This window comes from Esox lucius, chromosome 21 (assembly GCF_011004845.1).
Source record: "Esox lucius isolate fEsoLuc1 chromosome 21, fEsoLuc1.pri, whole genome shotgun sequence".
Classification (NCBI taxonomy): domain Eukaryota; kingdom Metazoa; phylum Chordata; class Actinopteri; order Esociformes; family Esocidae; genus Esox; species Esox lucius.
Genome location: NC_047589.1, coordinates 26,079,974 through 26,102,654, shown reverse-complemented (window position 1 = coordinate 26,102,654; position 22,681 = coordinate 26,079,974). Strand labels below are relative to the sequence as shown.

The following is a 22,681-nucleotide window of genomic DNA, read 5'->3' as shown; positions in this document are numbered from 1 at the left end:
CAGAGGCAGTAGTCAGAACTACAACTAAAGCCGAAACAACAAAAAAAAAAACATACAAACTCAAATGGTATGAGAACGATTTTATTTGATATTTTTAGTGAAGACATCAATTAAGCAATTAAAGGACCATTAACTCATGTGGAGAGCATCAAAGCACTCTCTTAAAATCTTAAGAACAAAATCAGAAACATCAGCCAAATGGTCTGGCGTCAGAGGACAGGTCAGCCACATCCAACATAAAAATAGATGTCTGGGGATATTACAGTAAACAAAAAGCAGCATTCACTCGCTCTTAAAATATACTAATTTATTTCCTTTCATTTCCCCTCAGTAGCAAGATCCTTCCCTTCCACCACCCAGCATTACATTAACTTTCCCCTTAAAGTAATCTTAGTAAGCCATCGTTAATCTGGATGACACATCCCTGGGCAACAACCACAAGTATTTGGTGTCAACTAAAAACTATTTGGTTTATAGAGCTGTGTGACTGGATGGAAAACCGGAAAAACTGTAACAAACACAACTTGGCCATTTCCTAAATGCACTTAAAATTAAGGGAAGGATCAAGATTTCACCATGGAAACCAGGCCCTAGTCATCGTAGCCTACGGCAGGGTGTTTTCTCCGCAGCGTTCTACGTCGCCACTCACGCGAGAGCAGCGGCGCCCGCAGACTATAAACACACAAAGCGTTACAGAGACGCCGAGCCTGGTACCGTTGACAAGAGGCCGCCAGCACCCGACCCAAATCGCCTGGCGGAAAACATCCGGTGATCAAGCAGCGGAAGAAAGGCAGCAATACAGGACAACTCATCAGCTCACTTCCACCAGGGCTTCTGGCTGCAGGACTATCGAAGGGTGGCATAAATACACCTGTTCTGGGTCAGTCACGCCCCTTGGCGCGTGGTCCAGCTCTGGACAGGTGGACCCTTCCGAACATCCGTTACCAGTCGGGGCCTGTGGGGGGGCGAGAGAGGGGGGGTAAGGTCAGAGTGGGGGAAATAGATACGGTAAGGGAGCACCAGAGAAAGATGAGCATGGTCATCTTCCGTTTTTATTACTTATTTGGTTCAGATGGTGTCAAGCGCGTGTGGTGGCAACCAGGTGAGGAGTACAAAGACAACTGTGTCTTGCCTACAGTCAAGCATGGTGGTGGGAGTGTCATGGTCTGGGGCTGCATGAGTGCTGCCGGCACTGGGGAGCTACAGTTCATTGAGGGAACCATGAATGCCAACATGTACTGTGACATACTGAAGCAGAGCATGATCCCCTCCCTTCGGAGACTGGGCCACAGGGCAGTATTTCAACATAATAACGACCCCAAACACACCTCCAAGACGACCACTGCCTCGCTAAAGAAGCTGAGGGTAAAGGTGATGGACTGGCCAAGCATGTCTCCAGACCTAAACCCTATTGAGCATCTGTGGGGCATCCTCAAATGGAAGGTGGAGGAGCGTAAGGTCTCTAACATCCACCAGCTCTGTGATGACAAAAATGTGAGGGGTGCACTCACTTTTGTGAGATACTGTATATATCTTGGAAGCTGTAGGAATAGATTAATGTCTACATTCAGTTTCACCATTTTTATTCTATTAACAATAATACTTTTTCAATTTTTTATCTCTTATCTGAACTCAGAAAATCTTAGTACTTTCCACCTCTACAAACAAATATATACTTTAATATACATAACATACGAAATATTTTGTTTGTACTTCCATTCATTCCTATGCAGGACAGTTTTCACTCAAGACAGAAGACACAAAGGCCCCAAAACAAACAAGAGCTGAAAGAAGCTACAGTACAGATCTTGGAGAGCATCACCAAGGAAGACACTCAATGTCTGGTGACGTCAATAACTTTATACAAAGGACAGACAACCAAGAACTAAACATGAGTGCTTAGGTCAGACATCAATTTGTCCCAAAACTTTCAAGTCTTGAAAGTGTTGGTTTGCTGTGGAAAAAACAAAAATGTACCTAAACAAGTAAAAGCAGAGAACATCATTTAACGTCATAGTTTTTGTTTGACTTCAAATCCGACCAGACACTGAGTGCAGATCCAAAGGAAGACTGCTTCACCACGGGCACTAAGGTTCTGGGGCAGTAACCCACCATTAATATTGTGGATCTGTGGTCTCATCAATCCAGGACGGTTGCCGAGGCGATTAGGAGGCCGGTTGTTCTTCCGTTGGCTGCCCATGTTTTGTCTAATCAACCCCCCTCTCCTCACGCCACCCTGGAGAGAGAGGACATGTATATTGAAAGGTAGTATATTGAATGATAATAAATGTAGATATGCGAAGCCCAACTAAAAGGTGAACACACAAAAACACTCCTCACCATGTGTCCAGGCCACCGTCCGCTTTGTGCTTGGACTGACCAGGCGGACTCCTCTTCCTCCTGGACCTCCTCTTCCTCACTACCATAATCCTCCTGATGGTTACTGAGACAGACAAAAGGGGCGGGAACGAGGCTGTGAATAAAAGAGCTAAACGCAGCCTTCACTACTGTGGTAATCAGCGGAAAACTTAACTGAGAAGTTTCCAGTTTATTTTGAGATTAAGTCCTTATTTTGAAATCTATTTGTGGTGCTGTGACAGAAGTACTTCTATTTACATAGATACTAACATCTTTATGTAAGAAATGTGTTGTGTTTTGAACTTTCCTATTCAATGATGTCTGGTGGTAATATATTTTTTTTAAGTAATACACAATTTTATAGCTTGCTTTGAGAAATTTCCATTGACATTCTCTGTTAATAATTCAGAGCGTTTCGGTTAACAGTGTCCTCCAGAGAATCTTTAGCAGAAACAAAGACCCCACATGGGTTGGCCTCTAAGTGAGGTACCTCTCGACAGCCAGGGGTCGCTTTGTGGTCCTGCCCCCTGGTATGGTGACCTTCACCCCTTCCAGCCTCTCCTGCCGTCTCCTCTCCAGGTCATGCCTCAGGTCTCCGGGGTCACTTATGGCCTGCTGTTGTCTCTGAACACACAAAACAGCACACAATCAACCCATCGGTGCAACTACAAATCAATCGGGTCAATTCATGCATCAATAAAAATAAAAAAACGGGTAGGTTATTGTACCTGCATCCGGCCGACTTTGGAGAAGAGAGGTTCAACATCGGGCTCGGACATACTCATGTTGAACCGCCTGAAGAACAGGAACAGAGTTCATGAAGAGCGCATTACCATGGCAACCAGGTGTCTGTCAGTAAAGTACCATAGTAACAAGGTGTCTGTATGTCAAGTACCATAGTAAACAGGTGCCTCTATGTACCTGTTCAACGTTGGCCTATCTTCCTCCTGCTCCTCTTCCTCAGGCAAACCTCCATCTTGGGTGCCAGAGAAACGCTCATTCAGGGTCACACCAACACCCCTGAAATAGTGCTCTGGAGAAAGTCAGAGAAAGTGTTTGACCGCACTGAATGTTGCTGGAAGCAGCTACAGGGTCTCTTGCAGTTGTCAAATGCGGGTGTACAAGACATCCGCACATGATTTATCTTCGGGTTTAGTGCATTCATTCGTTTCATGTCCTAACCTTTGACCTGGTGTACCAGGGTGATGATCTCTTGGGCGAAAGTCCCAGAGTGCATTGTTGATTCACGGTATGTCCCAGAATGCTCCAGCATGGGCAGGAAGTCCAAGCGCTGGCGACCCACATTGACCAGATCCAAAGACAGCTGACGGTCTGAAGAGTAGCACAGCTGGCTGGAAGAGCAGGAGACAGAAAATGGACGAGTCAAAGCCAAGACAGTGGTGGTGGCCTTAAGCCCAGCCTAGATCGGTGTTTGAGATTTAAGACAAATTAGTTACAATTGAAACAGTTATGTTGTAGCTCGGAAAGTTTGTAATGAAATGTTGCATGTTGAGCCTTTCGGTGTTTGAGTGTTTGTTTCTTTGGATCAGATATGTAAATGAGACGTAGCTAAATGTGTATTCAACAACCTTACCGTGACCAAAGTATCCATAAAACACACTGCACTTACCTTGATGTATAAAAGCTTTAGTGGGGGGAAAGAAAACTACTAATTGGGTAACAACACACATTGCAAGTTTTAAATGCAACAAGAAGTTTTCACCTCCAGAGAAATAGTAGTTTAATGCTGAATGCCAGTCAAGAAAAGAGGTAGGGAGCAGAGCAAAGACTAATGCTAACCAAGCGGATGTGGCATTGAAGGTGCATTAACTAGATTCCTAAGCATATTTAAAGGACATCTGAATGGGTCAAAGGTGAAAGTTCATGCTTGTTTCCATTTCTTGCCCTTTGATTTCTCATCAACTTCTGAACATCCACCATCCAGGTCCAGTAGCGATAGGGGTACAGTCTAGTTCTTGTCCTTGGTTGGTCAACTGTTGACATGGTAGTCTCATACCTGAATTGGTCCAAAGAGAACATTATAGTTCTTGTCCTCGATTGGTCCAAAGTGAATATTATGATTCTTTGTCCGCGATTGGCCCAAAGTGAACATTATGATTCTTTGTCTGCGATTGGCCCAAAGTGAACATCATGGTTCTTGTCCTTGATTGGTCAAAAGTGAACATTATGGTTCCTGTCCTTAATTGTTCCAAAGTAGACAGTGTGGTTCCTGTCCTTGATTGGTCCAAGGGATTTCTAGCTGGTTATTCCTTTGTGTACAAGTTGTCTTGATGGTGTGTAGTGTGAACAACCAATCCAGTCGGTAAAAGACCTTACTAAAAAGGACTTAATCAGAGCTGTCAATTTTCAGAGCAACAATCTTTCAATGACGATTCATCCAAACTGAACTACTATCTGAATTGTTGTTTTGATTTCAGTTGTTCTGAGAGAAACACCTTAGTGACAGGGTTGGTTTTACCACTGTAGACCTGTTTAGCTCAGTCAAGACAGGATGGCATGGATATAAGGTTTGATTTCCACTGGGGGCCAGTGCAAAAATGCACACACTCATTACTTGTTCTGGATCAGAGGATGTGTTAAATTACAAAAAATGTCTCAGGTCCCCCGGTGAAAAATGAATGGCAGTTTATCAGTGGTAATCTACTGAATCTTCTGTGGTTGTAAAGAGCCTTTTGGAGATAGGATCATTGTGGAATGGAGAGCTTTGTAATTCTTGACAACATAGGGTGTCCAAGAGAATCATGGTTTCAAATTCAGCAGAGCAGTTAGCAGAATGTCAGTAGAAGAGTCAATCTAAAAGCTTTGTTTTTCAAGTGAGGCCAAAGGTCATTTTCACTGTCCACATCATCCATTGTCTCTTCACTGCTCCAGCTACCGCCCATCACTCAGGTATTCCAACAAACTCTCTAGAACGCGGATGAGTCTCGGTTTTGTACGTGGACTGCACTCCTCTGAACCAATGATTGGATTATCCTTGATCCGTTCTCATCCCTCTGAATGCAGCTGTAGTATACGGTCTTTAGTGGTGCATCTATCGGGCCTCAGGTGTGCTAGAGCTCGGAGTAAGTTACAGTGAGAAGTACATCCATTCAGCTGCATCAACAGCTTTGTCATCCTTCAGAGGTGAGATCAGCACCGTGCTCTGCATCAAAGTACACAGGCCATTTCTTTGAAAGAACACGGTGGTTGACAGGAGTGCGGTTTCAAAACCCACTTGTTCAAAAGGCCAAAGAAAACAGAGGCTGGGCATCTGAAGATCTATACGGTAAATTTGGTGGGAATTTGGACGCATCTAAACTTTGGATTGGAACGATTTGTGATGCAGAGGCTCCATGAGTATATCATCAGGATATCACTTTGCTGATCTCCTATAGGCTTTGAGACTTGAGAGCTCTCAATCTAAACCCTAGACCTCGATGCTTGTCACTCAAATCAGGGACTGATTTAGACCTGGAACACGAAGTGTGTGCAATTATCAAGCAGAAACAAAAACCAGCAGGCTCAGTACCTCATAGGGTAAGTGTTAGATACCGCTGGCATAAAACAATGTTTGTTGAGAAAGGGCATTTCCTTGCTTGAAGATGTTGAAGTCTTTGGCAAGTTCCGCAATGGGACTGAATCCAGATTGAATTTAACATTTTAAATGAAAACAAACATTCACCTTGAAAGAATTCCTTGGAAGATAGAGATGCTTTAAGCCTCTGGAGAATACTGTACAGTCATTGATGAAAAGAACATGCTGACTTACCTTAACATTGGTCTTAATACTGGTATGAGGTAGTTTAAAATGACAACTACTAGAGCTGGTGTTTTGGTGAATGCATCCTCCCACAGGTTGCGAAGGGTGATGAGGAATTGGCATCACCTAGTCAAAAAAAACCCCACTGTATTTCTGAATTCAGATCTTTCACAAGCCTCTCTCTGATAAGACGATCATTCCGAACATTCGTCAAGGATTTGAAAAACATCACGTCAGTTCCAAACTGAAATTCCACAGGGCAATTCGTGGCATTTCCCACCCAGGTTGTCTTCAGTCAGCCCTAGAGCAAGGTCCAACCACGTAGAGACTCAGGGTCCAACCACGTAGAGACTCAGGGTCCAACCACGTAGAGACTCAGGGTCCAACCACGTAGAGACTCAGGGTCCAACCACGTAGAGACTCAGGGTCCAACCACGTAGAGACTCAGGGACTGACATCTATTCGTGACCACTGACTCCCATGTCAGAATGCCTTCCATATCATGTAGGTTGTGACCCGTCACTATGCCAAGGAAACCTCTCCTGCAGTCAGCGCCTGGTCGTCGTCTCCCCCCCCCCCCCCCCCCCCGTTTCTGTAACGGCGTGCGTTTCTTCTGTGACGTTACATCATCCGTCGTAGAGATTAACAGAACTGCGCTTCCTCCGTGGATTCTCCATTTTGGGTTCATCCACTCGTTATGTCCCAAAGGTCCTCCAGCGTGTTCCAACACGTGGCCTGACAGCCTACGCGTGTGTTTGAGAAACCCTACCGATGTGTGGGCGGAAATGGGTATGATGTACATGTAAACATAAGTGCTGCGAAAGCACAGCCGGAGCCTCGCCACGTCAGCGCGTTGACCACTGCCGCTGTCACGGCGGCTCTGACTGTGGGAAAGCAGCAACCACTTCGGCAAGTGGTAACATCATGTTATCTTCAAAAGGACGAAAAAGATAGCAGAAAAACTGATGAGTCAAACCTCCAGTCCTGAGCAGATGAGACAGGCGGCGCTACAGATCCATTAGTTTATTCAGATTAGCAGAGATTTTCTGTACCCTAAAATGCTGCAAAGAGGGTGTGAAGATCTTGCATGCTCCGTCATTAGTATGACATAGTCACATATATTGCATCGCATCAAAAATCCTCAGCCTGTAATATTATTACTTTGTAGTATCGAGTAATCAGTTTGGCGATTCCCTCCCATCTTCTGCGGGTGTCCTACGGTCAACAGTTGAAAGAAGCATGAACTTCCACCCTGAACCCTAAGCATTACCGTCTGACCCCTTACCTGTTCTGGCTCACGGCTCGGTTCATGTCCACCTTGATGGTGAGCGTCTCCTCCTCGCCAGCACCCATGTGCGACATTGCCAAGTCTTTCTGTTGTTGGTGCCAAACGGGGTTATGATCTCTGTGTTGAGGTCTCCCAGGTCCCACCCGACTCTGTATGGACAGAGGTCCTCCTTGTGGCCTTGCAGCCTGGTCCTGCTCCCAGTGGGGCTTTGTGTCACTTTCCTCCGCCCAGCCAGGGGGCTCCTCTCCAGGTTCCATGTCCCAGTCACCTCCACGGGGTGCGAACCGCTGGTGCTCTGCAGCGGAATGCTGGGGCTTGGCGCGCTCTTGCTGTTCCAGCATAAGAAACCGGCTCCTGGAGGGACCCATTTGTCTCTTGCCACCCCGGGCTGGGGCCCCCCTCAGCCCACGGAACGCACTGGTTCTGGCCCTAGGCTCCGTGGGACTAGTTCTACCCTGGAGGTCAACTGGGACGGCCATCTCCTCGTGGTCTGGGCTTCCTCTGGACCCATGTGTCGGCTTTCTCCGTTCATCGTGTACTTGGCCTCTTCTCTCGTTGTGCGCAGGCAGTCCCCGATCTTCATGAATGGGACCTCTCCTCTCAATGTCTAGATGTCCCCTCCTGTCCCCGTGTACAGGCCCTCTCCTCTCTTCATGTATACGTCCTCTCTTCTCCTCATGGGCAGGGCCTCTCCGGTCCTCACAGACAGGGCGTTCCCTGGCATCCCTGGTGCTGGACCTGCTGCCGGACTTTCTGACCTGCTCCTCAGAGGCTGCATCGCGTCGGTGGTAGTGCTGATGATGACCGAATTGGTTGTGGTTCGGGCTGCGATTGCGCCCTCCGCGGTCATCGTTCGTAATACCGTGGTCATGCTCCACAATGAGGGTTCCAGGCCGCAGGCCATCATGGCTTCCCTGGGGGCCTCTGTTGCCCCGTGGCCCTCCTCCTCTGTACCCCAGAGGCCTTTCAAACGAGGGGCGGCGCTCCCTAAACTCGGCCTCCCTCCTGTACCTGTGTTAACATAAAGAGCAGGTGACATGGTTCAGCACTGTCAGAGGACATGCTAATTAGTCTGACTACATCTACCTGACGTGTAATACAGCTTACTGATATAATTTAGGAAAACACATAGCCTGAGTGGAATGTATTGGCCACGCGTTCATTACGAAGTCAATGACTAGACATCCACGCAGGCTCCTTAGAAATAAACAAATCCTCCTAGAATGCAGTCTGTAACAGTGATAACGTCAGCACAAGCCACGGCAAGCACCGAAATAACTGACGTGGGTCACAGACAGAGGAGAAGGGTTGGACAACGACCAAAATGATCAATAAACTCGCCGGTGTTCCAAAAATCGTGGTTTGAGGGCACAAGGAATTTCCTGTTCATGCGATTTGATCATGAGAATCCTCCAACCAGAATTTCAAGAAAACCAGATAATTCATTGAAAGCTCTAGACAAGAGCATCGGACACATTTTAAACCATGCCTTTAAATCTACTGCTACGGTCCTGTTAGACGATTACACACGCCATACAGAGGTTGCAGGGTGGAGTTTGTGCTTAGGGAAAAAATAAAAAAAAAACAGGATGCTCCTCTCCAATCTTCTTCTCTGGCTTTTGGCCATAAACCTCCAACGGAACACGGCTCAAATTTACCCAGGATGCACTGCTTCGTTTGTCTCCCTCCGGTTGCGGTCAGAAAAGGAGCTCCTCTCTCTTTGCATGTCATTCCTCCTCCTGTCTCCAATTCCACCCTTCTGCTCCCAACCCCTGCCCCGAACCCTTTCCCTCGGGCTGTGGTCACGCTCTCCTCTCCTCCAGCCACTAGGAGGTTCTCTCTGGGGATGATCTGGGCTATACGGAGAGTGCTGTGGGGCCAGTGATGGTAGCCTCTCTCTGGGCAGCCTCTGTGGGGAACGGAGCAGCCTCTTTCTCTCTTCAGATCTCTTGAATTCCTCCCTCAGTCTTCCTCTTCCACCCTCGCCTCCATCGTGGGGGGAGAGCCTCCGGCGCTCGGCGTAGCCTAGCTCGTAGGGAGCTGGTGGGGTCCTGCCACAGAGGAAATGCTCTGTGGGAAAGTGGCGGTCTGCCCTGTGAAGGTCTGGGGAAGGGGATAGTTTGTGGTCCTCTGGGTGAATATTGTCTGGGGACATAGGTCTTCTGTGGCCATCTGGGTGAATCTCATCCATGAAGCGGGCCCAGTGATCCTCGTGAGCCTCCCCAGGGCCATGGTTACCCTCCCAGGGAGGCCTGCCCAGGTCAGCCAGCACCTGCTGGGGGTCAAAGTCTGGGTCATCCCATGGGAACCGGCGGACATCCTGCCTCCTTGGACTGCCTCTACATTAACACAAACAAAAAAAAACAATGACATTTTAATAGAAAAGCAACTTTTATACAGTACGCTGAGCTATATCAACATTGATTCCACACACTGGACTAGCAGGTAACCTGAATAGCGTGACATGTATTTACCTTTGAGAATAGTGGGGCGATCGTGACCGTGGCCTTGACATTCTATTTACATTCAGAGAGCAGGGGACAATAGACAAAAATAGTTTGAATAAGTAACTGACATAATGCGCACATAACAAAATGACCAGCACAAATCGTTATTTAGCCACACAATAAAAATCAACGTCACATTTGTTTACATTCTAGCTAGCTAATACATCAACATCCTACAATTGTTCCCACTAAGACTCTGGTTCCTAAGTTAACACAAACAAAAGGTTTGCAAAGAACAGCAGCATAACAATAGAATCAAAAATTAAGATTACTCGGCATACACGTTGGCTAACTAGGCCAGGCTAAAAAAAAAAAATCAACATTTAGCCGGAAAGAAAACCTAAGGGATTATGAGACCACTCATATTTCCTACAATCTCAAACAGCAAAGGAACAGCAGAATGACACACATAACTATCGTAATATCTAAAGTGATTTGTACACTATTTTGTAGTAGCCCCGCCAACTGAGAATGAGAATGGCACTTACCCAAGCGCAAGTTACTACCGGAACACGACTGCCTAGAGAGGATACGAACACCAAAACACCAGTCTCTCACACACAGGATATTATTACAAACCTAGTAGTTAGTAAGTAATCTGAGCATGAACATATATTTCACATAATGTACATCAGTTTAATCAGCATTAAGAACATCTAACAGTTCGAAGTCTTCGCCCTGCAGCCGCTCGCGATTCCAAAATAAGAGAAAGCCCATTGCCCTGGAAGTGAGCGCGAATAATCCCGGAAATACTCCAACCAACTGGCACCACACGGCACAACATCGCGAGACCCCTCAGAATTATGTTAGAACATGAAATTCATGTTCAAGTAGGCTACATCTTTTTAGCCCACTAACCTTTTCCATACATGCCATTTCATACAGTTAAACTAAACGTATCTATATTATTAGTATAAGATATTGAAGGCCATGGTCCTCTGAAAAGGCTAGTTTCTTGTTAAGTGTTATGCATTTATTTTAATAAAACATTTTGTAGATGGCAGTGGTGCTTTTAATTATTTTCCTATATAGTTTGCTTTTAGTTTTTAAGTTCTGTCTGTGTGTATTTTGTTTTAGAAGTTGAGTTTTGTATTCTTTAAACAAATTGATTTATTGACATATCAGAGGAGTGCCCTTTGACCTGATGGACACATGCGCACGACAAGACCAGAGGTTTTTCGGGCTCATGGGCTTTTAACAAAGCAACAGCACACCATTGCATTTCAATGAAGTGATCAGGGATTTCGATTGGATAGCACTTTTCTGACAGTTTTCATACCAAACCATCTTTGCCTTGTGTTATGCATGCATAGCTCCTCTCTGTGCACACAGTTTATCATGAGCAGAATAGACCTTAGCTGAGGTATATCATATTTATTACAGGGGATAATAAACCAAGTAGGAGACTTTGCTGGATAATGTTTTATTGTTGTATTTCAGCAGTTAGATCCATGCACCACGTCTACAGTTACATATTCCACCAAGCTGCAGTGACATCAGTGTTAAGTTACTTTTAGTGAATAACATTCTGACCTTAAGTCTTAATAATTTTACTCAGTTTAGAAACCCTGGTGGGCATGAAACCCTTAGGATGCAATGTCTGAAAGCATGAGTTCATGAACAATTCCAGAGAGGTGGACACACTGAATGAAAGACAGATATGGCAAATAAATCAAGAGTCCAGTGCACCGAAGACTATTCCAGTCCCGTAATTGGGATACAGCATTAATATTATGGTCATTAATACACAATACTCCGAGCCCATCGACTTCATAAATAATGATTGACACCCCGCTCCACAGTGGCCTTCAGAAGGAACTGAAATGGCAACCGTCAAGGCGGGGAGGACGCACACATGCTGAGCATCCACCCTGAGAGCAAAGCGGTAGACACGTGTTACAGGTAAGACCAGTTACAGGACAGTTACAGCACAGGAAGCTTGTATTATTGATAGAATTCACAGCAGTAGTAGCTAGTCAGCAGACTGATTTATCTTCTGACTTAAAAGGCCCAGTCGTTGTGATTATACTCTTGGTTACCTCAGAACTGAGGTTGTGCGCAATAGCTAAGAAGCTTGACTTTTACGTGGCTGCCTACAAGAGATTAAAGTGATTATAACTGTTGCGCACCAGAGTTTTCCAAGTTGACTGAGTCAATGAATAAACAGACCAATGAAGATACTGTAGAACAGGGTTCTCTAACCAGAGACAGCTGCTGGCCTGGGCATGCAGTCCTTGGTTCCATCCTTGCTCCAAATCCACTTGAATCTACATCTGATTAGTCACCCTCTTTCTGGACTGGTTTACTGATGTAGGGCTTGCACAAAAGCCTGCACACCCAGTAGCCCTCCAGGACACCGGAAGTTGCTAGGTTTGTTACAATTCAGTATAGAAGCAAAATAAAGATTGCAATTCTTAAAGATGAGAGCAGAATGTTATCGAAGCCTAGTTACAAAAACAGACAGTGCACAACTTAACTACAAACTAACACCCACAGCACAGTGAGTGAGCTAAAACCACACACGCCACTTTTGTCAATATCCCCCCACCCTGCAAACAGCAACCAAAAGAACACAAGCCTCTTCTCATCTTTTTGCACAGATTATATTCATATATGCTTCTCAAGTCTTCCACTTGTGTTTTTGATGCATCACTAAAGCTATTAAGTGGCATACAGCAGCATATCAACAAAGGCTAGACATCTGTCTGTTACTATGTCAACTCTCTCTTTCGATGAGTAGATTTCTCTAGTTACGGGAAGAGGACCTTCTAAGCACCGCCGTTACGACCAGTAGGACGATGTTGACCCTAGCCACTGATACAGTGTGAGATTATATTTTCGTCAGTCCTCCAGTTAGGATTTTTTAGCATTTTGGTGATCTGATTCTGCATCTGTGGTTAGTGACAACACCTCCCCACATCAAGCCAACAGCCATGTGACGGTGCGCGCCTCAGACAGCAGCAGAGCGGTTCTGCAGCGAAATACGGTACAGGGTCAGTGTTAACCACAGGAGAACAGCTACAGCAGGTTACCACAGCCCTTTTGTTACGTGATCAGTCTCCCAACACCCCCGCGCCTACACAACATCATACAGCCAGGACACAGAGAAAAGGCCTTACTGGGAGAGTATTGACTGTGTGTTTGTGTCTCTACACGGGGGGAAAGGGAGATTCTTAACCATGTGTTTGCCTCTACGTGGGGAAATTCAGCTGTGGTTGTGTTGAGTTGTGAAGTTGAGTAGGAGACAGCCATTGTGCGGCTTTTCTTCACTGTGGTGGTTCTCTCACTTAATCTAGGGTGAGGGCGGAGATGCCAGGAGCTGGTTTCTCTCTCTGCCAGTAGTCCTGTACAGAGCCCTGTAGAAAAAGGATCAAAGTTGTCAGAGCAGAGCTGCACGTTGTGTCATTAACAGTGTGTTTGCGCGTGTGCATGTCTTATATTTATGAACTACCTCTTTCCTAGACATCCAGTTTCCCAGGGCTGAGGCTGTGGAGAAGCTGGGCGGAGCTGGAGGAGGAGCTTGTTAAGGAGGCAGGGTCATAACCCTGTATCAGCAGATTCTTGTTGAGGTCACCTAGAGCTGCGGCACTGCCAGCCTGGTAGGGGGGCGTGTCAGGCTGGGAGGTGATGCCGAGCAGGTGCTCCAGGGTCCGGCCGTTGCTCATGCTGTTCAACCCTTCGCTAACAGGAGAGAACTCCTGAACGCTACCCATCTCATCCCTGGACACTGGGCTGATGGGACGGGAGGAAATGTACTTGTTATCATTCAGGAATGTGTGTGTGTGTGTAAGTTAGCTACGAAAGGAAGAGGAGAGGTGTGTGTGTGTGTGTGTGCGTGCAGTTCACCTGACATCCATAGACTGTACCCCATCAGACAGCTCGTCCCCTCCACAGCTCTTGTTCTCCAGGGGACCCAGGGTGATGAGGGGTGACCCCACTGGGCCGGCCTCTTCCTGATCCAGGTCTCTGGTCCGTCCCACCTGACCTCCGTTCACCTCACAGACACCTGGGGGAGGAGGGCGAACGCCATAGTTAACCGCCAATTTGAGCTTCAACTGGAAGACGGTGTGGAAGTGGGGTGACAGGGGAGAACCCGGGGAGGGGTTCTGGACTGTCACTATAACAGTGTTCTGTTATTATTTTATGTTCTGGTGTGAACTGGCAAAACTCAGAGTAATACCCCTCTCCACCACATGGGGCTGCTCTAAGCGCCCCATCTCTTAGTGCATGCTGAGTCACCCTGCAGATAGTTGGTTGTGCGTGTGCGTGCGCGTGTGCGTGTGTGTGTGCGTGCGTGTGCGTGCGTGTGCGTGAATGCACCCTGTCTTTGCTTATACCTGGGGTTGGGGTGTCCGACTCACTCCGACGTGTCCTCTTCATTATCTCCTCAATCCGCTGTGGAGATGGACACGAACACACACACACACACACACACACACACACACACAGAGGACATCAGGTAAAACAGTCATCTCTTGTGGACGGACTAAACAGTAGCACAGATCCGTCAGGATGAAACAGGCTGCATTAGATAACGAACACTGTGCTTTGGGACTTCCCAAGCATTAGCATCTTTAGATTGTCGAAGAGGGGATGTTTAGTCCATAAACTCAGAAGTTCAGAGTTAACCGTATTCGGGGGTGGAGGGGTCGTGTGCTTCCTGTGTGTGTTTTGTGTGTTTGTTTGTGCGGGTGGTTTGTGTGTTTTTGTGTGTGTGTGGGTGTTTTGTGTGTGTGTGTGTGTGTTTGTGCAGGTGTTTTGTACGGATGTTTGTACGGGTGTTTTGTGTGTGTGATTGTGCAGGTGTTTTGTGTGTGTTTTGTGTGTGTGTTTGTGCAAGTGTTTTGTGTGTGTGTTTGTGCAGGTGTTTTGTGTGTGTGTGTTTGTGCAGGTGTTTTGTGTGTGTGTTTGTGCGAGTGTTTTGTGCGGGTGTTTTGTGTGTGTGTTTGTGCAGGTGTTTTGTGTGTGTGTTTGTGCGGGTGTTTTGTGTGTGTGTTTGTGCGGGTGTTTTGTGTGTGTGTTTGTGCAGGTGAACCTTCTTCCTCTGCAGCCTCTCCTGTTCCTCCTGTATCTGCAGCAGTTCCCTTTCCTGCTGCTTCCTCTCCGCCTCCCTGTGAGCACGCAGACAAGCCTCCTCTCTCTGCACACACACCCACACACACACACAAACACAATTAATTCCCTGAACCAATAACACCCATGAAATCAATATGCATGGGTAGATATGAGGGGTCGGAATGAATATGTCAAGTTGTAGGAGAGTTTTTGCTGAAAGAACAGCGGGCCTGATGTAGAACAGCGGGCCTGATGTAGAACAGCGGGCCTGATGTAGAACAGCGGGCCTGATGTAGAACAGCGGGCCTGATGTAGAACAGCGGGCCTGATTCAGAACAGTGGGCCTGATTCAGTCCAATGCAGCTGTGTGTGTGACGAAAGCAGTGGTTTATCCCCCAGAACCACCCCAGACCACAGTAATGATACACTGTCATAGCTCCAGTTAAGGACGTCAACAGTAGTTGCTGAATGGGGGTCACAGGGTGCGGTCACATGGTGGGGTCACATGGTGGGGTCACAGAAATGTTTAATATTAGGGTAGGATAGGGTCGTGGGCCAAAAACCTTTGGGAAGCCCTCAAACAGAACCTTATAAACCAAATGGATGAGAAAGTGACAGCAACATACGGTGCTCAGGGAGTATTCATTCCCCTTCACTTTACTTCACGTCAGATTACAAGATGTTGTCATGAGTCCACAAACAACATATTGTAAATGTTAAAAATTATGGAATATCTCCTGTACATAATGTGGCACTTAGGGCCCCAACAGAGGGCCCCAACAGAAACATACATGTGCCTTTCTAAACAGTGTCCATTAAATTAAGTTAATTTAAAGTTAAGACTCCAATCAAGTTCTAACGCCTTTCAGACATTGAGCGGATGATTGAAGGACACAGGATGCACCTGCGCTCACTATGGAGTGTCATGGCAAAGAGTACTTACGTACAGTGGGGTTTTTAGCTTTTCACTTTCCATACATTTGCACACATTGTCATTATGGAGAATTGTGTGTAGGTTGATGATGATTATAATTTTTTTTAATCAATTGTAACTTGTATCTATCACACAAAAATGTAGAGAAAGTGACAGTGCATTATTTCTGAAGGCAATGAAGCACTTTAGAAGAACCTATCTTCATAGTCCATCTATGATTTTACATTTTGAACATGCCTAGATGACATGAGCAATGCTCAATGTTTTTACCCTTGACCCCTAACCCCTGACCTCTCGGTCCAACTGATCCTGCATGTCTTTCCAACGCCGCTCCTTTGTTTTTCTTTCCTCCTCCTCTCTGGTCTTCCTCTCCTCTTCCAGTCTCTCCCTCTCTTCTACCACTCTTTGTGCCTCCCTTGCCTGTTCCTCCTTTGCCTGCTGTTCTCTCCTCTGCTCCTCCTCTGCTCTCAGCCTGCACAAAAACACACAAAGTATAGTGTTTAAGAATACACACACCTGATACTAAAAAGCGCACATCCTTGGGGACATCCATCTGGGCAAATTATACACATTCTCACACACACACACACACACACACACACACCTCTCCTCTTCCTGTCGTAGCTTGTCCTCCTGTTCTCTCTGAACCCTGGCCAGACGTCGCCTCTCAGCCAACAGTCTAGACGCCTCTTCCGCATCCGTTGTCCCGGCAACGTTCCTGCCTGTGGGCGTACCTGGAGACTCTGATGGGAGGGGGGGGGGGGGGGGGGGGGGGAGGGGGGGGGGGGGGGGGACAGAGACAGAGATAATTCTGGCGTACTGCAGACACTGATGAGGCATTCTCTCCTCTCCTCCGGGTCGTCTCCGGTTACAGACGTCTCTATCTATGTCTGTCTCCATCCTCCTCTTACTCTTCTCTCTGTCTCCATCCCTCTCTCCAGCCAAGTCTCTTTCTCCTCCCATCCCCCTCTCATTGCCTCACTCCACCTCCTTCCCTCTCCTCCCCATCCCCCTATCCATCCCTCTGACCAAATGACTCTTTCTCCTCCCCATATCCCAGTCAATACCTGTCTCCACCCACTCTCCCTTTCCCCTCCATCCCTCCCTCCACCCCTCCCTCCATCCTTCTATCCACCTCCCCTTTCTTTCACTCTTTCCGTCCCCGTCTTCTATTTCTATATCCACTCTCCTAACCCCTCTCTTTCTCCTACTCAACCCTCGTCCATTCCCCTCTCTATCCCTCAGAGTCATCACCCTCTTATCTCACTTACTGCCAAAACACACTCACACACACACACACACACACACCTACCTGCTGCCAGGTCTCTGCTGGATGACTTGGGGATCCTCTTCTCTTGTGGGTCAGGCTTGGAGGACTTCCTTTCCAGGGTTCCATGTCCCCTGGGGTCCTGGTTGCCCTCAGTTATTGGGGGTCGCTGGCGGAGCGGGGAAGGTGGGTACTGGCCAGGAGAGCAGGGAGACTGGACGCGACTCTTAGTCGACCTCACCCTGTAACAGCCACCTTTACTAGTACCTCAAACACAACACAGCAGCGTTTCTTTCTTTCAGAGAGAGAGAGCGCAATAAACACATTGGGGAAAAAACGTGGAAACGCCGTCGGCTCGCAACGCCCGCGTTGCCCAGATCACCTGTACCGGTGCGCGGTTCTATACCTTTTGGGCGTGCCAATTCCTTTGCCCTGGGCTCTGGGGGAGGAGCTTCGAGTGGGAGTGGTGGGAGACTCGAGACGTCTCATCGAAGCGTCAGTCAGAGACGAGACAGGCCCTCTCTCCGTCTAAGGACACAGGAGAGGAAGTGAGTGCACGGTCACAATTTAGAATGTGGCCACAGGAATGAACGCGTGTCCGAACGCATGCCACTGACTGTTGGCGTTTTAGGGGTCTTTTCGTCCAGGGGTCCGTTGCTGGTCTTCCTGGAGGGTGAACCCTTGACGGCTGTTCGCTGAGGGCTCAGGGACGCTAAAGGAGAGGAGACACCACACGCTACATTGTCACAGGTCAGACAGAGAGAATTACAACGAAGAGACAGACAACGAAGAGACAGACAACGAAGACACAGACAATGAAGAGACAGACAACGAAGACACAGACAACGAAGAGACAGACAACGAAGAGACAGACAATGAAGAGACAGACAACGAAGACACAGACAACGAAGAGACAGACAACGAAGAGACAGACAGAAGGATGCAAAGAAAAACATCAGGGAGACTCTGACAACGGCAAATGTTTTTGCTCGGCAACACATAACGTCCTCGTGCATGCACAGGAACACACACACACACCTCTATCTGGTGAGTGCAGGGAGGTTGAAGAGTTGGAAAGGCGTTTGGTGATTGGCTGGTCCAAGGAGGGCGGGGTCAAGAAGTCACACGCTGCAGAAGAACACGGTCAGAGTCAGAGGTACCAGCACAGAGGATAAGCTAGAGGCACGAGTTCTTCTAACCACCAACGCTATTACTGCATTATCCATCCTCCTCGAAGTGTGCAGTAGTTACAAATGGAAATATATCTGTAAATATGGGAATTTCATTTGTTTATCTGGTACATGTTTTTTCAGTTATACTGGATTCATAAATAGAAGCATCAGAGATTGCTCCAGGAAATTTTTCAGGGAGTCAGATATAGCTTCGTTTTTTCTGTGGTTAGGGGCAACTTGTACCTGAGACAACAGTGGCACAAATCACGTTAGACACAAATGAGACAAGACACAATACACAGTGAATACTCTCACGGGAACTGTACTCTGCAGTCAGGTTAACAGGCTACTCAACAGCTAACAGGCGGGTGTTTGGGACTGCTGCACATCCTTTAAAATATGCGTGTGTGTGTGTGTGTGTGTGTGTGTGTATCTAGTGGGGTTGGGAGTTCAATTGGAACCCCTACTGTGTAAAGACCGTGTGGAGAATCGCTAAGCATCGCCATAGGGCAGACTCACAGGAAGTATATATAGCCTTTGTTCTGACAGGGAAAAGAAAGGGGAGGGTGGGGACCCCAAAGACCAAAGGAAGACACACACAGACACACACACACACACACACACTTAAATTGACATAATGTGTGGCGAACAACGACACAATTACTCATGCAAACACACCATGTGACACACCATGCCCACAAGAAGATAGCAGAAAAAAAGAGATGTGAGAAGGCCGAGGCTACTCACACACAGACACGTGTGCGCACATCATGGTGATTGAAGACATGGCAGAATATAACTGAACAGAATATCAATGTGTTTGCAAGGTCCTATTCTGGCAACAAGGACAACAGATTACATGTAGACACACAATCACACGCGTGACAATAAATACACACAAGCAGCGGATCACACTAGGTGTGTCATGTGGTCTGTACCGTTCCTGGATTGGTCGGGGCTGGCAGTAGAGGTGGGATGATGAGGCAGAGCTGAGCCAATAGCATGAAAGGGTGGGGTCTTAAGGTTACCTGGGAGCAGGCGTGGCAGAGCGTAAAACAAAAAAGGCAAAGCGTTACACACAAACACCTGGCCGTCAAAATCTCAGACACTGAGCATCGCAGTTATACACACGTCTCGGTGCTGCTATGACACTCATGAACAAATCAAATTCAGACTCTGACACACACAAACGCACACACCCACAGTCAAATTTTTAAGAAAACTTTTTAAACCATAACGGTATAAAGACTATTTTAAATCACTCCACTGCCCAAATCTGGATGAGAGCATCTGCTAAATGGCTGAAATGTATCGATGTAACATACCAGTGATGTAGAAATTGCATCTGACCCAGAATTAAAGTCTTGCATGAACTGTCAGATGCTCGATTAAGTTCTGGATTCGTACCTGTTCAGAGGTGAGATTGGAGCCATTACAAAGAGCTTTACCCCTGTTTGCAAATGGCTCCATGTCTTCCAAAATGTAAACTAAAGCTGGGATTGAAACTAAAACTGCCTCTTGTTGATCTATGAGTAAAACAATACATGAACCTAAACTAGTCTTGAAGAAGGCTGCTAAAATTCAGACCAGAACAAACCTAATCCAATCAAATTACTCCCAGACTCTCAACGCTGACTTCCTGTTAAGGCCTAGGCTGATTGGATTATCTCTCCAAGTTCTTCCCGCCGTACATACCGAACAGACACGCTACGGACACAAGACTCGGGCGAGGCTGAAGACCGGGCCTTCTCCTACAGAGCTCACTTTGTGCGGAATGATCTTGCCAATCAACATCAAAATCTTTCCTGAAGACTCGTCTCCTCACGGGCCGTTGACGAGTGTGGTCTGGTCCAGGGATATGAAGGTGAACCGCAAGGCACCGGACTGACAAACCACCCTGGCTGACTCCCATCCCTCCACAGGGATTTTCTGACTCTGACTCTATTACAGGGTCTGAGTCATGGCTCACTTGACCGCTCCCAGGCTTTGCACAGACCTCTGTGAACTATACTTTGCCTGGTCTTAGTACCGTTGATCGGTGGACTGAGGGCTACGCTTGGGGAAAGTTGAACCTGTCTAGGGGTACCTTCGGACGGGCCCCTGGTGTCGGACGGGCCGCTGGTGTCCCTCAACCGCTCGTCTCGGTCATCAGTGTCTACGCTGCAGCAATCGGAGAGAGCGGGGGGGGGGCCGGGTCAGTTTGTACTGTCTGGTGTCCTGGTGGATCGAAGGTTTGCTTCTTGTGTCTCGTCCACCTGGGTGACGACTTCCGATGTCGCCCAAACAAGCCATGTGCCCCCATAATCCCCACCCGGGACAGTCGAAGGAGGACAGGCCACCTCTCATAACCTGACTCCTCTCCAGGTTTCATCCGGGGATCCTGCCTCTCTAGGGAGCTTTAAGGCTGGGTACTCTAATCAGCACATTTCAGCAGTGCTGATTTTATTTTTTTTTCACAAATGAAATGATTCATGAATTCATTGATTTGAATTGGGTAGATGATCTATTGATATTTAAGAGCTGGAACATTGTAGGGCAATATGGATCTCTATAGGATTGTGGTAATCTTTATATTTGATGAGACGCCGGTAATCCTGGCTCTTTGGTCGGTGTAAATAATTGACGGCTTTATGAACGCACCACAGAGTCTCTGGTATTGCTAATCAATGGCAGTGTCTTGACTGAAAACACACACTCACACACACTTCTATAATATGAAAATATATCAGTGCACTGATTATTACCTTAAACATCACACACACACACACAGATTAAACACTCTGCCATACACTCATCGTCACAGTGACATGAGTGACATATTCTCTCGTCGTCACAGTGCGATGTTGTGAGACATACCACTAATGGCCCACACACACACACACACTCACACACTCACACAGCCCACACAATCAGATACACATACACACGGCAGGCTCTCCCCAGCTGATGGGTTTGAGACAAAGCGTTGTCCTCCCCTGCATTGCAGCCTCCACACCCTTTCCCCCCCTCTCTCTCTCTCTCTCCTTCTCTCTCTCCTTCTCTCTGTCCTCCGCCTCTTTATCTGTCTTTCTGGTATCCCTCTGTCGTACTCCTTTTATATCTTTTATCCGTCAGTTCTTTATTTCTCTTACATCTGCCCCCCCCCCCCCCACTACCCTGTCCTCCCTCCCCTCACCCCTCTCTCTTCCCCAGTTTCTACGACAACCGCGCACCCTGGCTCTTCCACACTGTTCCCACCCGTCCTCCCATCAAGCCTCCGTGTCTCTTCCTCAACCCCCACCCTGGCTCACTTCACCCCACAACTCTTATTAAACCCCGATACCCTCCTTTCAATCAACCCCCGTCCGGGCCTCCCGCCCGGGCCTCCCGCCCGTCAGATCGCGCTCCCCCCCCGGGGCCGGCCTCCCCCCCAGTGTACTCACCCTCTCCTTCCCCGGGCGGTCCTCCCCAGGTCCAGCGTTTAGGCCTGTTCTCCATAGATTCTCTGCCGTTCTCTCCCATCCGTCTCTCCCTCTCTTCTCCTCTCTCCCTCCTTCTCACTAGGGCCTCCAGCCTCTCCTGTTCGTTGCGTTCCAAAACAGGAAAAAACAAACACTCTCTCACTGAGCCGTCACTACGACGACGAACGCCCGGCGATGCACACGGAGATGGCTGCGCCATGGTTACCGGCACGTCGCAGTGGCAGCAGCCTCGCCCCCTCTGCCTCTCTCTCTCTCTCTCTTTCTCTCTCGGTGTCCTCGGAGCGGTTCGATTAGTTCTCTTGTTCAGGCGCTTGCGGTGTCTGCTGCTCACGGATAGATAAACAAGGGCCCTGGTTCTCCCTATCCATCCCTCTCAGTCTGTTTCCGCTGCTCCCTCTAAGTAGCTCGGCTTCTCACTCTCTCTCTCTCTCTCTCTCTCACTCACTCACTCACTCTCTCTCTCTTTCGCTCTGTCACCCTGTCCCTCCCTCCCCTTATTTTTTTCACCCCACCCTCTCTGTTTCCGCTCACCTTTCTTCCTAGATTCACTCTTTGCCCTCCTTTTCTCCCCCCCCCACCTCCCTGATGACTGGGATAATTTCTAAAATTCCTAATCCAGACAGGGGGACAACACGTAACCTCCACTGCTTGCCCCTCCCCCTTCTCCTACCGTGGAGGACACCCACCGAGCTAACGAGCATATGCACAGACACACACGTCATGGGGGAGCACACCACACGCACCACGCACGCACACACACACACGCACACGCACACGCACACACACATTGAGACCGGTTGCTTTTGTCACACGGCAGATGCTCTACTTCCTTTGTATTGGCCTCTCTCCCTCCACGTACCTCCATTTTTCTTTCCCTCA

At 47.7% G+C, this 22,681-nt stretch overlaps 2 protein-coding genes across 4 annotated transcripts; both read right to left on the bottom strand.

The window, feature by feature from the left end:
• Positions 1-65: 65 nt before the first annotated feature.
• Positions 66-10,643, bottom strand: zgc:112982 (BCLAF1 and THRAP3 family member 3). 2 transcript variants are annotated; one of them, XM_010890086.3, is made up of 11 exons: positions 10,402-10,643; positions 9,881-9,947; positions 9,065-9,745; positions 7,404-8,417; positions 3,541-3,710; positions 3,280-3,391; positions 3,087-3,153; positions 2,849-2,982; positions 2,341-2,443; positions 2,113-2,236; positions 66-955 (listed from the first exon to the last, which is right to left on the bottom strand). In XM_010890086.3, the coding sequence occupies exons 2-11, from the start codon at positions 9,919-9,921 to the stop codon at positions 942-944; spliced, it is 2,460 nt and encodes an 819-aa protein (XP_010888388.2). In that variant the 5' UTR covers positions 9,922-9,947; positions 10,402-10,643; the 3' UTR covers positions 66-941. The 2 variants fall into 2 exon arrangements, with proteins under 2 accessions (XP_010888388.2, XP_010888387.2); XM_010890085.3 differs by having other exon boundaries at positions 9,881-9,922.
• A 677-nt stretch (positions 10,644-11,320) lies between these two features.
• LOC105021998 (MAP7 domain-containing protein 2-like) lies at positions 11,321-22,288 on the bottom strand. Of its 2 annotated transcripts, XM_029116395.2 has the most exons (13): positions 21,764-22,287; positions 19,280-19,369; positions 18,208-18,297; positions 17,787-17,881; positions 17,576-17,697; positions 17,215-17,411; positions 16,507-16,645; positions 16,194-16,374; positions 14,949-15,053; positions 14,251-14,308; positions 13,760-13,919; positions 13,365-13,645; positions 11,321-13,269 (listed from the first exon to the last, which is right to left on the bottom strand). In XM_029116395.2, the coding sequence occupies exons 1-12, from the start codon at positions 21,999-22,001 to the stop codon at positions 13,372-13,374; spliced, it is 1,749 nt and encodes a 582-aa protein (XP_028972228.2). In that variant the 5' UTR covers positions 22,002-22,287; the 3' UTR covers positions 11,321-13,269; positions 13,365-13,371. The 2 variants fall into 2 exon arrangements, with proteins under 2 accessions (XP_028972228.2, XP_012995066.3); XM_013139612.4 differs by lacking the exon at positions 19,280-19,369 and having other exon boundaries at positions 21,764-22,288.
• Positions 22,289-22,681: the final 393 nt, after the last annotated feature.

Coding starts and splice junctions, on each gene's coding strand:
- LOC105021998 (XM_029116395.2), bottom strand. CDS start 22,001: ATGGCGCAGCCATCTCCGTGTGCATCGCCGGGCGTTCGTCGTCGTAGT. Junction 15,054..16,193: donor AGGATCAGTTGGACCGAGAG/GTCAGGGGTTAG, acceptor GTGTGTGTGCAG/AGAGAGGAGGCTTGTCTGCG. Junction 13,646..13,759: donor GTACAGTCTATGGATGTCAG/GTGAACTGCACG, acceptor CCGTCCCATCAG/CCCAGTGTCCAGGGATGAGA.
- zgc:112982 (XM_010890086.3), bottom strand. CDS start 9,921: ATGTCAAGGCCACGGTCACGATCGCCCCACTATTCTCAAAG. Junction 3,392..3,540: donor CCTGGTACACCAGGTCAAAG/GTTAGGACATGA, acceptor GACTTTCTCCAG/AGCACTATTTCAGGGGTGTT. Junction 2,237..2,340: donor GACGGTGGCCTGGACACATG/GTGAGGAGTGTT, acceptor CTCTCTCTCCAG/GGTGGCGTGAGGAGAGGGGG.